At 47.6% G+C, this 19060-nt stretch overlaps 1 protein-coding gene across 1 annotated transcript in view; it reads right to left on the reverse strand.

The window, feature by feature from the left end:
* LOC119457450 (protein slit) overlaps positions 1-19060 on the reverse strand; it is a 287783-nt gene that overhangs the window by 204857 nt on the left and 63866 nt on the right. Inside the window, exon 3 of the mRNA XM_037719017.2 lies at positions 634-705. Coding sequence (XP_037574945.1) covers positions 634-705 — 72 coding nt within the window. The remainder of the gene's footprint in view (positions 1-633; positions 706-19060) is intronic.

Below are 19060 nucleotides of genomic sequence, written 5' to 3' on the forward strand. Positions count from 1 at the left end.
TTCTTCCAATAAGACTACTTTCTCGAGCGCATGATATAGGAACCTGTTTGTAAAAGCCAACCAGGATTGAAAACGGACAGAAGTCTCATCAGAAACGCTTAGCAGTCATTAGTACCATAACAATGTAGAACCTCGTTGCGGTGTACTTCCTATTATGGTGACTACTGAATTCCAACCAGGACCCTTGTCGATTCGTCGTGTATGTGTATGTATAGTTGCAGATGCCTAACGAGATTATGATAGTTATTGACTGATGCTGCTAAGTAAGTTAACACTTCGGCAACCAAACGGTTTTACGCTGTTTAATGTTAAAACTTTTTTGTTCTGCCTTGTTTTGTCTACCATTGCTCCTGCTACCAGAGTTTATTACGGCAGTAGCGGCAAGAAATACGCGCGTGCAGTTCAATAATGTAATTTCTTACGACAAACAGTTGCGCTTTATCCCACGACCTGCCGCGTAGATTGTGCCGGCTCTTTGACGCAAGCCACAAAGGATCGGTCCTGTTTCGGGTGCGCCGTGCGATGCTGCGGCGCCGAGAGGCATTACCTCGTCCAACTGATTCAATGACGCTGTCCCGTGAGAGGTGACTGCGGAGACGCTACTAAAGGCTCGCAAAGGATCGATATACTCACAGCCTCTCCATGGAGGTGAGGTCCGCGAAGGCGCCCCGATGCACCGTGTGTATCTCGTTCTCCATCAGATGCCTGCGTGCAGACAGCCCCATCAGCCGAAATGAGAACAAAGAAACCCCACTCATGCACAGCAAGGCGCGTAAACATTGCCCATCCAAAGCATGCTGTTCGGTGGCAACAAAGCACACTATACATGTTTGCGAGACGCGGGCCACATTTCTGGCAAACGCTGCAAGACTGAATACACCCCGACCTGTCCCAGCCTGTTACGGAAACGTGCGCACGATATATTTCCGCTCAGAATCGTAACAAGAGTGGAAAAAGAAATAAGAGCTAAGCAATGATAACGCAACTGCGCGTTCGGAAGGATATGTATACTACAAAAGAGCCTCGTCTGTTAGCGCTTGGTCCTCAAGGCCGGTTATACCTATATACATTCCTAACGACAAACCTGCAACAAGGTGTCGTAATTTTCATAGCACACACAGCGACATACAGCAGCGATAAATCACGATTTCGCCCTCTGATTTGCCATACAAACGACATGCACTACTGAACAATTAGGGAAGATAACAAAAGGTCACAGTTTCGTTCGAAAGGGGGAGCAATGATAGCCATAGCAAAGTATTGGACAACTGCACGAAGTGGGATTCTAGGTATATAGGCAGTATAAATTGCAGTAAACATTCACGTACTAATTAACAACTATGGTGTCACGTGCACGCGCAAACATGAACAAATGATCATAATTAGGGCGTACAAGGAAGAGTAATGATTACTAATCATTATTTGAGGTAGTGACCGCGGGTGCAAGCAAGCTGCAGAATATAACTGAACAACTTACTATACACCGCGTCAACCAGCGCTATTCACGAGGACTGAATAAACGCTGTTTAGCTGTCAGAATACTGTTAAATATCTTCTTGTTCCCGTTCCTGGAGCAACCAGAAAGAGCACGCGGCATTCCTTGATGCCCATTTTCAGAGCACTTTGGCTATAGTCGCGAGAACATAATTCCACAATAACTCTTCAAACAGCCGAAACAACAAGCGCGCGCGTCGACTCTTCCCGGCCGCACCCGGCGGCCATAGGAAGGCCGCCGGGCGCGGCCTTCCTATGGCCGCCGTCACTGATGACGCGACGGTAGCGATCCCTCGCGGTGCAACGCAAAATGCAATAAATTACAATAAATTTTACTCTAAAGCACATTCAGCGCATATCTGGCACACTTTGCTTATAAATTACCATACATGTGCGTAACGAAAATGCCCCAGAGCACATTTCTTTATAACCTACTTGGGCGGGTTATACACTCGGTGGAGCGATAAAGAAATGAAAGACCATGACCAACGGTTTGACCACGTCGACCGCCCATGAAGTAACGTCCAAGTAATGATTATCCCAGGGTGAATCTATATATATAAGCCAATGGAAGTGGAGGTGTGCCGGAGGTTGAATTTTGTGTCTTGATACCCATTAGTCCATTCGTCTGAGGGCGTCTGAGCTCGGCCAGATCCCGAGTTTCGACAAACTCGGGTCTTACTGCTTAGCGGCGCTGGTCGTGATATTCGCCAATTAAGGCCTAAAGATGAGGCAGCCGAAACCTGGCTCTTTATATTCCGGGTGCCTGCAATGTTGCGATCTTCCGAAAGTTTGTTAATCCCGGCCTTGTACACACACACACACACACACACACACACACACACACACACACACACACACACACACACACACACACACACACACACACACACACACACACACACACACACACACACACACACACACTAAAAAAAAAGCTCTTACGCTAAAGCTCTTTGTAAGAGTATATAGCAGCCAATCATGATCTCAGACACACTATTAGCGAAAGCGGCCGGCCAATTGCAGAGGGCACTTCCGAACGAAAAGCGCTGTGATTTCCCACCCCCCCCCCTCCTCCACCGCGATCTTCTTTCAACTTGTTTCCAATAGGATTTTTCACTTTTCTTTTGCATAGGTAAACATTAGACACAGTTAATATGGTACACTACTTCAGCTACGTTATATTTTTAAAAAGTGCATTTAAAGCAAGAAATAGCCCCGACATCCTATGAATGACTACACACCGTAGAGCGTTCACGGTCCGGTTGATCCTGAACGCGCAATCAATCACCGCAGCAAACATAGCACCCAGTCAAATTGCACGAGAGAACTTCCAAAGAGACTGCCACACACACAAAACACACATTATATATATATATATATATATATATATATATATATATATATATATATATTCCTTTACCGTGCAAGCACGACAAAGTGGAAGAAATTAAATGCGCCCACAAAAAAAAATCAATAAAGCGAAGCGCGACGATGCAGAATGGTGCAGCCGGGCACGGTTGGCTCTATTTATCGCGTGCAAATCGCGGCACGATCCAGAAGGCTGTCGTCCTCGCGGTCGATAATCCGATATAATTCACGGCCATAGACTTCTGCTGCACACCGAACAACAAAAGAAAAAAAGCACTCGACGAACCGCAACTACATTCCTGATTGGCTAGTGATAAGCGGTCGAGGAACTGTCAAAAAAAGGCCGGCAATAAGGCGACCACGTGAGGCTGGGCCGGCGGCACATAATAAAGAGGCGCGCCCGCTTCCATTCGCCGTTGAGTCGCACGTTGTGGCCTGCCCTGCGCTCATCCTAAGAAGCGCACCTCTTCTTTACGCCTTTTTCAAAAGCATTTTCTTCCACTGCACATGAGTGACATCATCTGCGCGGCCGCCATGCCGGCAAACGCAATCCACTCTCACGCCATATGTGGACCAAAAACAGCATTTTTTTTCTCTCGCCTTTGAAACGGCGGCGTAGGGCTGAGTACTCCAGAACCCGTCCGCGCGGAATGCCCCCAGCCGTCCCGAAGTTCGTCTTGACAGCTTTGTAACTTGTTCGGCGCATTCTTCGATCTTCTTTGCGAGAGCGCACAAAAGCTTTTCGTCGGCGCCTTCCGTACTTTTGGATTTCCAAAAGAGAGGACCGCCAGCACAAAATTCCTTCTCGGCAAGTTGTTGCTTGTGCCAACAGAAATCTTGATCAAGGCGTAGCATCGGAAACCCTCTTTAGTATACGATAGTGTCAATAAAGGGCTTACGCGTGGACTTGTTTCTTATGCGTGCATGGAAATCGATAAAGCGCGCCAAGAAAGTAATGGCATATATATGTACTCCAGACTAAAGGAAGTCATTACTCGTTACAGTGAATGGTGCATGTGCTGAAGCGCATATTGGTGTATATTCACGCGTAATTTTCACAGTGAGGTGCATTGGTCCAAGTAAAAATAAGCACATAGTGCGCCCATTATTACCAAACATATCAGGGGCCGAATTCACAAAGGTTTTTTGCGCGTAAGTGCTCTTTGCCAGTGTCTGGCCGCTATCGCTAATAGAATGTTCAGCACCAAGACTGGATGCTATTTTCTCTTACGAACAATTATAACGTAAGAGCTTTTAGTTTTGTTTGTCCGAGAAAGAAAATGTTTTTGAATTGTGCCCGGTGCACAACGCGATGGGCGCACATCACTTTGGCATTGGATGCGCGCATCGAAGCCTTTACACACACCACCCACTGGAGCACAAAGCACACACCAACATCCTGCAGAAAAGGGCGCAATCAGTGGGTTCAACGAATGCTAACCCATAAGTGGAAACTTGGTGCATGACAATGAAACTTAAGAAGAATCTTAAGATCGTGCAACGACCAATGGAATGGAGAAGGATAGGTGTATCGTTGAAGGGCACATCCGGCAATTTTTTCGAGGTCAGCGGATGTCAATGAAATTTGCTGGGTTCGTCCTCTGCACACTTCCGTCATTTCTTCAAAACAGCCGGCTTGAGAGATGCGCAGTTTTTTTTTTTTAATTTTATTTTATTATTTACCTCGAACTATATGCCCTGTCTCGTCCTCACTTACTGGCCACAGCATTATGACGTAAATGGCGGTATACGCGGAGCATGCTGGGAAAGAATTGCAGACGACAGCGTCGAGGGGTCGACGATCGTGAGTTAAGTGTTTGGCGCGAGAAGTTACGTTTTGTGTGGACGGGCAAGTGAAGGTTAGGCTGCGTTGTATGGCTGCACGAACTTCAGCCCAACGTTTGAGCCGATATCGATCGCATTCAGCCGAGGTGAAGCCTATGTCACAGTCGCCGACTTCGTGCGTCCATACTGCCCTGGCGGACCTGAGCGACTGACCTGATGCTATTAGGATATTACGATGAAGAAAAATGTTTTTGCGGTTCAGTTTTTGCCATACGGATTTGAAATCAACCATTCTTCATTTCGCACAGTGCACACTCAAAAAGCGAGATGCGACGACACGACGCACTATCAGCATCGGTATACGGTTGCCATTCCCAAAGGTTGCCAGTTGGACGCATTGTTATGCTGGCTCATTAATTAATTTTAGAGATGCACTGTTTGCTCTTATCCCGAACCAGCAACAAGCGGAGGACCCTACGATAAAGCATGCAGCGTATATAGCCGCCTAGTTCAGCTGCCAACGGTGTCGGTATATATATACTAGCATCACGAGAAAACGGCGCACTCTCTAAATGAGCGATCGTACGCGTAGTCTTAATCTATAGTACTGCTGTATGTTGGGCATGTTGGTATACCCTAACTTGGATAGCATTTTTAGCGCCAGCGGACGAGGTCAGAAGCGAGACAACACAATGCGCTCCTTCAACACCTCCCTACTGTCCTCGTCCGTTAGCACTAAAAATGTTATCTTAATCTATGTCTACTTTATCGAACACATCAATTGCGTGCATGAAAAGAGTACAAAGAATGATAAGTAGTCAGAATAACAACGCGTGCTATATATACGGCTCGTTGTTTTCGAAGCTGTCCGGTCGCTCATACCAGCGCGACTCAGAGTGACGCGACGGTGCTTACATGCACTAAATCTCCGCTATTTTCTGACATAATTTGATGTCACTGGTGCGCGGCTTGCATTGTATTTTAAGCACCAGGTACCCATGACGTCATCGATTTTGGCAACCGCTTGCCTGTGTCTAGTAAAATGTTTCTTTTTTTTCCTTTGTTTTCCTTTATTTCCAAAAACAAAGGTACGGAACTCCATGGCGCCAGGATAAATGTCGCCAAAAAGGGCGACTGGAGAACGGCAGCGTAGCCTGGCCCGCATTTACAAAGCGTCCCGTTCGTCCTCTCCCATTGGCGGCCGCGCCTTCGCTGATGCCCAGTTTCTGCGAGTGTACGGGCCCTTGTTTTTTGTTGCAATGCGTTCATTTCTTTGTATTCCAACCATCAAGGACTCAGCCTAGCGAAAAAAGAATTCTTGCTGAGACTAAACGGTCCAACTGCCAATAAAATAATTGATCCATGACGTCGCACTGACGTAGCAGTGCTGCCGTTAATAGGCGCCAAATTCGCAAAAATGAATATTTGCCCGTCATTTGCACCGCTAGTAACTTGGGACCCGTATTGACATTCCTCTTTCGTAATCTGTTCGTAGGTACGAGTTCACCGATATAGCAACGGTGCGCAAATCACTTACCATCGGCGTTAGAGAACGAGGGCGAAGCCACTTTTGAACGAACGATAAGGGAAGAAAGAATTGAGCTAGCGATGCCAGATGTCTGGAATACACGCGATGCAGCGAATCACCTTTCGTTATAGCTTCGCGCCTTCTGGGCGTCTGCTACAGTGCTCACGTGTACGGCTTTGTCGCGCTGCCTGAGCAAGCTGCAAGAAAGCAATGGACAGCGAGAAACAGCTTTGTCGGCAATGTAGATGGCCTGCGTACATCAACACCGCAGTAGCAGAATTGCCTTTATTGATTAACTTACCGCAGTTCTACGAATCAATGAGCTAGAAACAAGAAATTACTGTTTCGCCAGTAACGCGAAGCCGTGACGCGACAGCTCGTTGTTATGCACATTTTAGAACACCGCGGGCACGCTGTACAGTTCGATGATTTTAACCCATAGTACAGAATAGTTTGTAGACATAGGTAGAGCGTCAATATGAAAGTGCTCGTTTTTTTTGTGTGTGTATTTAATGTTAGACATTTGTTTTTGCGATTTTCACCCGCACGTTTCATAATCTATGCGGTAGTTGTACGTTCCTTACTGAATTGTTAACGGTGGATATAGACATCGAAGATTTCCCTTAAAAATATATTTGTATAGGCCACGTAAATGTAAAGCAGCAATGAGGCATAGTAGATCGAGAGGGCGATAAATAATACTGATGGTACTTAAAAGTAACACAACATGTACGCGTACACAGAGGCACTGTATAGAGTGCAGATACTCGGTTGAATTTTGGCAGTATATGGAGTTACTTAGCGTGCACCGAAATCTGTTGTACGCGAAATGCTTCGGTAGCTCCGATTTAGTCCCGATCGCGTCATGCGTGCGTGGAGCGATACATGCACGATCGAGTAATAGCGTCTAGCTTCTCTACAGACTGATACCAAAGTAAGCCGCACGGGTCGTGGCCGAGCGTTTAAGAACAGCGCGGTGAAGAACAAAGGAAGAATGGGGAGGAAGAGCAGCAGGCGTTCGGAGGCACAGCCTATTGTCTCTTCATATCAGATCTGACTGCGCGCCAGAATCGGGTAAATGCTCCCCAAGGAAGCAGCGATCTGAGTGGGCATTTTTTCTGCCTCCTTTTCCAACTCGACTCGCCGGATAATGCCATCATTTCCGTTGGCCCTGTCATTGTTGATTTAACGGGAGTCGACCGTATGCAGAAACGTCTGCGCGACGAGGATTTTCAAGCGAACACTTCGTTGACGTGCTCCAAGAAAAGTAGCGACAGCTGGGCGAGTTGGTGTGGTAACACAATTATGAAACAGAGGGGCGCAGACAGAAGAAACAACAGGACGGCGCGCTGGCTCTACACTGCAGTTTATCCAAGAAGCGCGGAATATTTACATTTTCTCTGTGCGCGTCCCTGGCGCTGTTTTATAGTTATGCTCCAAGTCTCCGGGCCACGATTCCCTGCTGGGGAATGAGGCAGCCGACGGCTCTGCCCGAATTCACGTTGACCGGGCTTTCTCACAGGACGCGCCAAGGAAGACGGATGAAGTCCCCAAAAGGCGCACCGGTATTCTGCAATACTGCAGGCTAAGCAGAACTTACCCGCCACCTCACCCCAGCCTGACTAGGGAACTAGGTGGAGTGATGAAGTTCGGAAATTTGCAGGCGCAAGTTGGAATCAGCTAGCGCAAGACAGGGCTAATTGGAGATCTCAGGGGGAGGCCTTCGTCCTGCAGTGGACACAAATATAGGCTGATGATGATCCACGTCCACGGTATCCTATTGCACCGAATCTCACCTACTGAGCACACACACATCTGCAAGTACTGTGAAGTCCCAGACACCCTATGCCATATGGTATGGGGATGTGTACGAAAACAGGACACCGCAGACACCCAAAGACTAACCGAGGAGCAGTGGAGGCCAAGCTAACAGACCCGAAGAAACAGCGCAGCCTCATCGAAAGGGCACGGGAGATCGCCGTGGCCCGCGGCTACGTGGAATAACGAGGCCGCCAACCTAGGGCGCGAACTGCGGTTCCTCAGAATAACTCTCTCTCTCTCTCTCTCTCTCTCTCTCTAAAAAAAAAAAAAGCATGAAAGTTGTCGCGTGGATATAGGGAGTCACACATGTAGATTTGGTAATGCGGCACCAAAAGCGCTTCCTCCGGGAAAGTTGAATTCTCCAGCGCAGTCCAGCCATTCTAGCGCAGTCCAGCGCAGTCCAGTCTATGCCCGCCGCGGTGGCTTAGCGGCTTTATATGGTCTTGCGCTGGTAAGCGCGAGGTCGCGGGATCCAGTCCCGGCCGCGGCGGCCGCATTCGATAGGGGCGAAAATGCAAGAACGCCCGTGTCCCGTGCATGCAATGGGGGCAGGCTAAAGATGCCCAGGTGGTCAAAATTAATCAGGAGTCCCCCAATAAGGCGTCGTTCGTAATGAAATTGTGGTTTTGGCACGTAAAACCCACAGAATTCAATGATGAGCGCATTATTACACCATCCTGCGGCCATCTACCAGTTTCAAAGCGCCTCTTTCGCCCATTTTCGCCCTGCGCCGTTCCGCCGAAAGCGCGTGCCCCGTCGCGGAACTCCAGCTAGCCCCTTGAGACGCGCACGCGCGGTGCCGCACGAAACCTTTCCGGCGTCTGATGCGGTGGTGGCGCTGCGTCTCTTATCGAGATGTGCCGCGTCGCCTGCTCACCACAGAGACCGGTTCCCACAGTGCGTGGGGTATGTATGCATGCATTGATCCTAAAGCGAATGATCGCAGGTGTATCCGGCCTCATTCCATGCGAAATCAACCAGCGTTTTTTCCAGCGTCACAGATATAGTTGAAGGAATGTCCACATGTAAGTTCAAAGCTCATTCTCCTCGTTTATGTTTCTTCCCAAAAATTGTCTAGCATTTTGGCGAAAACTTATTGTTCTTGCCCAGCTGAGCCAGAAAGCATCAACCAGATTTTTTTTTTCATAGGCACAATGTATAATCCAGTTGTTCAAGTTGTGTTTATGAAAAGACAATGAAGTGATGTGACTGCCAAAATAATCAATATTTCAGATATTTGAACACTTCGAGTTCTTTTTTCACCGGCAAAAGCCGCTAAAATTACAAAGTTTGATTTTTTTTTCTCAGAAGACAGGAAACTCCAGAAGGCACACAATACATTTAGAATGATCGCCCGGTTAACATAGCATAGCCAAAAAATATTTTAAGCATTGAAATTTCAGCAGATCGCCTAAAAAAAACTGTAATGTTCCAACTCTATGCAAAAAGCTTCGTGTTCAAGGACCAACATGGTGCTTCGGTGGTCGGCCAAAAATATTTGTGATACATCCTTAGCTTGCGCTACATGTGTGATATGCATGTGAGAAGTTACAAAAAGGTATACTTTAAACGCAAAAAAAAATATTTTACTTTTAAATGTTCGTACGTGAATCGCACAAACAGCACAACTATATATATTTATTTTATCGATTTGTTACAAAGTTATATGAATTCTCGCCGTCTAGCAAGGAAAGATTGTTAATAAAGTGGGCCCGAGAAACTATTCAAGAAATTGTCTCCCGCTTTTTTTTTTCATCGATACAAAGACAAGCGACATCAAGCGACACCGACTCGACTCCCATTTTTTTCTTTCTTTTTTTTCCTATCTATGTGAAAAGTGGACGTCAACCTCGGCTGAGCACACCAGCCTGAACAGGGCACATCTGAATTTTTATAGCCAAGCATGTGCAGGCTGTCGAACAATGGTAACACGCCACACCAGAAGATTTTGTTCAAGCTCGTAGTGTTAATTATGAAGGCGTTTTCTACTTGCATCGTCTTATTGCAACGTCGCATTGCATGTCGCACTGCAATACAGTGCGACATGTCTTTTCAATTGATTTGCGGGAATGATATCAGCGCTCTTTTTGGATTTACTGGCTACTTAATTAAGTGCAAATATTTCTTTTTATAAACTGCATGAAACGCACATTTTACCTCTGCAAGACTCCCTGACAAATTTAGCACATCGTGATACTCGATGCGCAATGGCTGTATACGGCTCACTGTATACAGCCATTGCTCCACCGTTCCAGCACAAGCCGCGCTGGAACGCGTGTCTCCTGTAAATAAAACGCAGACCATGACACAGTTTTTCTCTGTCATCTGCGTTGGAGACTAAGCCAGCTTTGTCGTCTGCATCCCAGGCCGGCAAGCTCGGGCGCCCATCAGAAAAAAGCCGGTGCTCGCACAAAAGTTCAAAAAATAATTTTTCGCCTTCGAAAAATACCTTTTTGTAACTTCTCACATGAATAGCAGACACGTAGAGGTACCCAATTATATATCACATATATTTTTAAGCCGACCATCAAAGCTACTTTTCTCACCTTGAACACGAAGCTTCTTGCGAAAAATTAGAACGTCACTGATTTTTCAGGCGACAGGCTGAACCTTCAAGCTTCAAATATTTTTCGGTTATATACTGTGACAACCGGGCTACCATTCTATATTTATTGTGCGCTTTCTGGGTATTCCTGTCTTCCGAGAAATAAATTCAGACTTTGCAATTTTACCGGCTTTTTTCGGTCCCAAAAGAACTCGAAGTGTTCAAATATCTGAAATATTGGTCATTTTGGCAGACATCACTTCATTGTCTTGCCATACACACCATATGAACTAGTCAATCATACAACGTGACTTTGAAAAAAAAAAAAAAAGATGTTGATTGATGCCTTCTGGCTCAGCTGGGCAGGAAAAATTGCCGCCAAAATGCTCCAAATTTTTTGGCAAAAGAAATAAACGTGCAGAGTGAGTTTTGAACTCCAACCAACATGCGTCTTTTTTTTTTTTTTTTTCAGCTATATCAGAGAGCGGTGTGGATCAGAGAACGAACGGGGATAGACGATATTCTAGTTGACATTAAGCGGAAGAAATGGAGCTGGGCAGGCCATGGAATGCGTAGGATGGATAACCGGTGGACCATTAGGGTTACAGAATGGATACCAAGAGAAGGGAAGCGCAGTCGAGGACGGCAGAAAACCAGATGGGACGATGAAGTTAGGAAATTCGCAGGCGCAAGTTGGAATACGCTAGCGCAAGACGGGGGTAATTGGAGATCGCAGGGAGAGGCCTTCGTCCTGCAGTGGACATAAAATATAGGCTGATGATGATGATGATGATGATGATGATGATATCTTAAATGTTCGAAAAAAACGCTGGTTCATTTGGCGTGGAATGACCCCTCCGCGTAGTAAACGAGCTGAGAAGGTCGCGCAGGTACACAGCATGCAGTCGACATTCCGGAGTCGTCACAATGCCTTCATCATCGTCGTTGCGCGCCGTCATCATCTCCTCGCGTCGTTGTCACGCTGCCACCAACCAAAACATGTCGACGATAATTCGTGTCGCCATCATCACCGTTATCCACGTCAGCAGTATACCGGGTGCTTCTACGAAGACATTACCCATTTTCAAAAATTACCTGTGGCCGAAAGCCCAATTCTAATCCTTAAGCCGGACTGCTGAAACAGGCGGACATTTTTTCCGGAAAATTCGAAATGCATAATCGACTAATTAACAAAATGCACTAATTGTGTTTAACTAATTACCTTACGGCACATATTGCAATTTACTAATTGTACTCGGGGAGTTCACAGGGCGGATCCACTTGGATGGTAGTGACAGGGGTGGGAGTGCCCAAAGGCATTTTGGAGCAATTTTGAGCAGACAAAATTGCATTTTGGAGCAGCTTGGAGAAGACTAAATTTCATTTTGGAGCAGATAAAATTTCCTTTTGAAGCAGTTTGAAGCAGGCCAATCTGAATTTTGGTGGCATAATGGAATAGAGCAGCGCACTTCGAAACCACGACGAAACACAAAATAAACCAACACGAAGCGCGTAGCAGTAGCGCGTTTGTAGCTACAGCGTACTATAATATAGAAGAGTGCGTCGAGCGCTGGCATGGCGCATGCTTTCCTGTAAAGCCGAAAACATCGCGAGCACTACGATCGAACTATATATTCCCGCGTCGACGCTCATGATGATAGCGGAAAATGTTCTGAAATTATGGAGTCTAATCGACGCGGTAACATATGTCACCACAGACCCAGAGAGCTGCAATCAACCTTGGACTGGTATAGCGTAAAACTATTCCAATCTGTCTTTATTGCGACAGCAATTATATGGACACTCCAGGCGCATTTCTGCCGTCGTCATTGCCGTCTGTGTCGCCGTGATGTTCCGTATAAAAGTTCAGGGGCGATAACATCGTCGCCGCGCGTCGTATGCTGCATGTGCGAGTGAAAGCGTGCAAGGGTGAGCCGACGAGGGCGCCTCAATCTCGCGCACGCAAGGGAGGAAAGCGGGGAGGATGCGCACCGTTCTCCGTCGCGCGCGCAAGGCACCAGGGGGGTGGGGGTTCTACTCCTGCGGCTGCTGCATATGGCACGGCCGCGCGAGCCGTATCTTAAAATCCATCTGCGATATGGGGACAGAGTGCGAGTGCTGATAGCTTCGTGTGCGTTGTGTTTTCGCCGCTTAGTTCGCGTTTAAGCGCGAGGCAACACGAAGGTCAATTTGCTCGCTGCTGCTGGCGCACTTCTTCACTCCAGTGTTTTGACAGCGAGTTACCGCGGTCATCGAGTGAGAAGTGTTCATGTTTTCTTGGGCGCGCGTGACACCATGTTTGTTTAGTTAGTAAGCGAATGTTTACTAGTTTATACTGCCAATAAAACTGCTATCCTTACTTCGTATAGCTGTCTACTAATGTGCTATCGCAATCGATGCTTCGCATTTCGGGCGAAACTGCGATTTTTCATTCTAAATCTGCCATTAGCCCTTCGTGATAGGTCAAAATGGCTCAGGCCTCGCCCACATGGGCATAAAAACAGATTGGAATAGTTTTACGTTAAACCGGCCCTGGGGACAGAAATGCCCACCAGCTGAACACGCTGCAGCGCGCGCCTCCCTAATATCTAGTTCGTTCGCAGCGCCCTCAGCCTACTTTTCGGTGTTTTGCGCCTTATCTAAGGAGCACCGCGCCGCTCGGCCTACTCAACCGTATTTTAGTTCACTCTAAATACAGCCATCCTGACCATTCCGACAGCAGCGACAAGAGCCGGGAGTGGCCGCGCAAGCGCCGGCCACTTGCCGGAAGCGCCGAAATGTCGAGTGTTATAAGCGCGAAAATTACACAAGAAACTGTGGGCGGCGCCGTCACGAGGTGTGCAGAATGTGAACTGCTTCACTCCTTTTCGGAGAACGAATCGGCTCGCTGTTCGCATCGCACATTCCGAAGCCGTTCTGGCGCAGCGTGGCGTATTGTCGGTCAATTTTCTTTGTTTGCCGCAGTTTGGCGCAGGAATTTGCGTTTGTATCAAAATGGCGAAATTGGCATAAGCGTCCCACCCCTGTAGTGATCATTTTCCCATCTGTCTAAAAACATCAGAACACATGATTTCCTCATACAGACCCCTTGATCGAAACTAGAATCCGCGGATTGGAACAAAGTTCACCAAATGACACACATGCCTCAAAATGCTCTCAACGATTTTAATAACGATGCGATTCTGTCCGACGTACCTTTGCCTTCTGGGATTCGCGTACGCTCGACGCACCTACAGATACAGAGATCACCTACGGGGCGTCAGTGCCCACTCATGCTTCACCTGGTTGCACGGACGCGCAGCTCGCGAGGTGCCAGAATCACGCGTTGGCTCCGATTCCGGCTCGTCTCGAACGAACTTGGCTCTAGTGGCGTTCATGTCTGCCGGCACAGGGCGCCAGTAGACATGCGGAAGCGACGACCTGTACGTTTGCAAGGCCTCCACCCACACACTGTTGCGTACGCGAAACTATATACAAGCGTCCCACGGATGCGGCGTGTAGTGCACCTAGAACTCGCGCGTTTGCGTGCGCAAGCTTCTGCGTACGTGAAACTAAAACTATTAGGAGAGAGAAGTGGATGAGAAAGCGAAGTATAGCCAATACTCTAGGTGACAGAGGAAAAAATGAACCTGGACAGGCCAAGTAATGGGTAAGGCAAGTATCCGGCGGTATGTTTGAGTTACAGAATGAGTTCTAAGGGAAGGGAAGCGCACTCGAGGACGGCAGAAATTTAGGTGAGGGGATGAAATTAGGAATTTGCAGGCACAACTTGGAATCAGCTAAAGCAAGACAGGGGTAAATGGAGATCACTGGGAGAGCCCATCGTCCTGCAGTGAACATAAATATAGGCTGGTAATGATCACAACACTCATGAGCAGCTGGTATATGAGCTAAGAGAGGACCATCATGAAGCTCTCCATAAAGGGCACGAAATTATATTTCCGTGGCTGCCTGGATATAGCAGCACTGCTGGTAATGACCTCGCCGACGAGGCCACCCGGTCCGCCCACGGGCAAGCCCAATAGTTCCGATCCCCCTACCCAGAACCGACGCTGCAAGAAAACTTTATTTCGCGGCTAAAATTCTGACACAAATATTGGTCTTCTCCTAACCTTCACAAATGTCATGTGCATACACTTGACCCATCGCTAAAGCTACAAGTACAAACAAAACTTTCCCGCTATGAGGCGACATTGTTGCGCTGTCACTGGCTTCGGGTGGCGTTTACAAAGGTCTACTCGTTCCGCATCGGAATGCCTATGCGTGTCTCTTGTGGAACAAAATAAACTATTGAATACATTTTGTGTGTCCCCTGTACGACGTCGAGCGTGAGCTTCTCCGGACAGCATTAAACTGTCTGGTTTAATGCTGTCATTTAATACTGTTTAAACCAATATCTGAAATGAAGATCATTGGACCATGGCCGTCCCGTCGACGCCACAGAAAAGCAACGAAAGCGTTATTACAGTACCTCAAGCCGACAGGTCACTGCCACCAACTAGAACTCCCTCTCTTCTCTCCTTTATCCCGTTTCCCCTATAGCGCTTCGCAACAAACCGGATAACCGTGCGTCTGGTTAAAATCCTGCCTTTCGTTTCTTGCCCCTCACTCTTGGAAACACGCGCTTGAGCCAAAGCTGTGCACCGGGACGCAGCCCTCACTGCGAAATCTGATCATCTACCACCCCTGTAGTACATACGGTTCCTCCTTTGCCAATGTGCCGCAGCGAGTAAAAAGTGCGTCCCTTCGATCTCTCCACCTTCCTACCATTCGAGCCTCTCTATCCGGGGAACTTGAAATGACTTCTTGTAGAAAATGAAATTGTACGACACCCCTAGCGATGAACTTAAACCTGCAGACAAGAACAGTGAAGAAAGACGTTGACTGCCCAACCCGCAGCAAGAATCACTTCCTTTAGGAGCACGATAAAATGGAGCACGAGCGGAAAATGTGCACGGAAGTGCAGGGAGACCTAAAGGACGTGGAGTATCCATCAGTCTTGGCAAACCCTACCTCCTATGGGCCCCAAACTTTTCATCCAACGTACGTGAGATGTGCCAACTAGGACCTTACTAAGTAATCTGGACATATTGTTGACGTTGCCATGAGGGTGAAGAACAAGACATATGACGCTCTTTCACTGGCGTGAGATAGGTGCAAGTATCTTTCCAATAATAGTTGACCGGTGAGACAACAGTTTTTCCTGTACAACGAATAGCCCCTTAACAGAACTTGTCACACTGTTAGTTTGGCCACATCGGCTAGCCGCCTCGTGGGAAGCGCAATCAAGGAGTGTACGCAATCGTGCACAGCCTGTTCCGCGGCGAACGTTACCCGCATCCGGGAATAGCGACGGTAGCCCGCGCGCTGTATCGACTTTTTGCGCCACACTTCGCCGGGTTTCAACGCGCCGACGAAGCGCAGCCGGCGGCTGCCACGCACGGTTGTGAAGTGCACTTACTTGCGTGCACCGCGGAAGCCGCTTATCCGACTGAATAAGATGCGCACGCCTCACGACGTCGCTGCTCGTTGCTGGCGCTCAAAACGCGTTAAGCAGCAGCCTCAGTGGTACAGTGATGCAACTCAAAGGAGCTGCACGTAAATATAAAGCAGATCTTAGAGTAGCCCTTGGGACCACATAGCACGTTGCCATACGTATAAAAGATTAAGTCATCGCACACATTGTAGTACTCAGCGCTTCTTGAGCCTTGGAGCAGCGCAGGTTGTGCCCTGCGCGCATAGAAGGCGCACTCCTTCCTCAGAGACATTGGCCACCTCGACCAGACACTTTATTTACTTGTTACTGCGTTTGATTGTGTATGTTGTGTGCTTGCGTGCCATGTACGAATGCGTCATTTCTTCTCAGTGGTACAGTGAGCGCCTAAGTCGTTCCGCTTCCGAGCATGAAAACCCCGGATTGGAGGAATCGAAGCACCGCGGACCAGGCGGTAGTATATGAATATATGTTAGTCCACGACAGAGCACCCGTGTTCGATTGAGACGCCGACCAATCAAGTAGAGAGCGTCCTTGGCAGCGGTTTCAACAGAAGCTTACCACTCCGCCTTCCCACCAACAATAAAATGTGATGTCGTGAAACAGCATGCTTCCTTCTTTCACCAGGCAGCGCTGCTGTCGGCACGGGGGGGTTGAAGCGGTTGTTCAGCGCGAATGTTTTCCATGTCGACAGCTTCCCTTACTTGACACAGGTGCGAAGCTCCCACTGCATGACTAGCATGTGTTCTCTTATATGAGAAACCGTAGGTTCTATTCCGCATGGAGTGGAATAACATTTGGCCTGCGTGTTCACGACAGCCTCGTCTGCGGAACGGAAACGTTTTCTTACCGTGTTCAAAAAACTGCTGCACCGTCACATTAAATGGGAAAAATCGCCAATATAAAGATAACGACCACATGCCGAAGAAAGCGATGGATTTATAAGAAAGAAATTTCGTTTAATTTCAAGATCGAAGTATGCAAATGCAGGAGTCAAGCGCCTGATCAGCATTATCAGATTCCATCGAAATTAATGCTCGAAATGAAGAGGTTCGATGTTACTCCAGCTCACTTTTAGAGAGAAAAACAAGACAGTCTCTGACACCTGATGTCCAGTCTACATTTATACAAGCCATTCTAAAGGAACCCAACAACCAAGGTGTGCGCCAGCGGTGACGTAAGTTTTGTTACCGACATTGGCAGGAATTTGCTGGTTTAACCGGGCAAGAAAGAGCAGCGAAAAAATTTTTTCCAAATGCCTGCGCCGCTCGTCAACGGTTCTGAGAAGCTCAAAGGTATTCATTGAGAGAGTTAAATGACTCTGGGAAAGCTGGCTTTCTAGTGGCTGTCTTCGTGGCAGCAGCTTTAATATTTCATTACTGCATATTACGCAACGGTGGAAGCATCCGTGTAGGAGCGGGATGCTTTCCGCGGCAGAAAGAACTGCGCCTGGGACGACATCTGAGGGAAAAGACACTTCTGCCGGGTTTATTGGCGCAGAGCGCTAAAGCCGTCCAAGCATGGCGAACTCAACATATTAAGTCTATAGCGTCCGCATTCTGCCGGTCGCGAGCCCCTCTCCCTCTTCGATGCGCTGCGCGAGCACGATTTCCAACACCATCAGCGGTTCTCAGCTTGCTCCGACATCTTTCATTCATCACCGCTACGACTACTCGTCGTGTTCTGCTTCTGGTACATGGAACTCGACCACATGCGCTGTTCAACCACGCCGCTTCGCAATTAGCGTTGGCGCATGACAGACTTGGCGAAAAATACATCCCTGCCACGCTACGCAGCGTACGCGCGCACGGTAAGCGAGCCGATTTCACGCTATCCACCCAAAGTGAGGGAGAGCAAAGGAGGCCAACCAGACGACTGGCTTCACCCGAAGGCAGGACATATGCTAGAACGCAAGGTAGGTAATTTAACCACAGTCAATAGTGAAAGACACCTGCAGCGGTTCGCACACGCACCAAAGCGGACGCGCCAAGCGTAGCATCCGATTGGCCGTAATTTTGTATTTTATCACATCCTACATGCATTTCTAACGGGTGCCAGAAGCACTACCTGTACAGGACGTTTTATTGCGTAATTTTCTGCAGCGCAAGTACGATTGTTGTTTAGACACTGACGCTGAAAGCAGCCACTGATTAATTTTCTTGGAGAATTCAGTCCGTTTATAAGCGTGACTGAATGAATGAATGAATGAATGAATGAATGAATGAATGAATGAATGAAACAGACAAAGGCCGGTGTTGCTGCATCGATGTCGCATCAAACGACGCTGTACGTGCTTGAGCAGACCTATGCAAAACATCGTCCGCTCCTGCCATGGCGTGCGCCAGCTCTACTGAGGTTCATTGAAGGTTTGCTAATTAGTAATTCGCTTGAAAAAGTTTCCAGACAAGCTGTAAGGAACTAACTGCACTGGGTTGACAACTACTCCACGTGAGGATTCGTTTAAATGTCGCCCCTGAACATGAATCAAGTCCCGACAGACGTAGGAGGCAAAGCATTGGATGATCGCTTCAAGGGCCACTGAACGGCAAGTTTAGACTGGTAATATATTGCCTCTGTTTTCACTGATTCGGCCAAATGATAAAAAAAAGGTTGATCAGGGCCCTTTCCTGAACTTCGCCAAACCTAAGCGCCAGCGCATCAGTGCGACGTCACATATTTTAATATCACTTTTCTCGTATTTGGTCGTTTTTGCGCAGCAGATGTCCTGGAAACTTCATATTGTGTATTTCGTTCATTTAGAATGAAATGTACTTATTTTGTTTTTCGATAAACAATTAACTACGATCGAGCAAGCGCTGTCAAAATCCACGACGTCGTGTCGAGTTGGTGCGGGAACTACCGTGTGGGGTCGCCACCTATCTTTCGTTTTTGCTTCTTTTTCTCACTGACTACGCCATTTCTGATGGTAGGAGTGGTCGTGTTATTATTGCAAACGCAAAATTTACCAATACCGCTGAAGTAAATATTTAATACCTATTTACTAATTTAATAGTAAATAGCT

Source organism: Dermacentor silvarum, chromosome 1, assembly GCF_013339745.2.
Source record: "Dermacentor silvarum isolate Dsil-2018 chromosome 1, BIME_Dsil_1.4, whole genome shotgun sequence".
In the NCBI taxonomy this organism is placed as follows: domain Eukaryota; kingdom Metazoa; phylum Arthropoda; class Arachnida; order Ixodida; family Ixodidae; genus Dermacentor; species Dermacentor silvarum.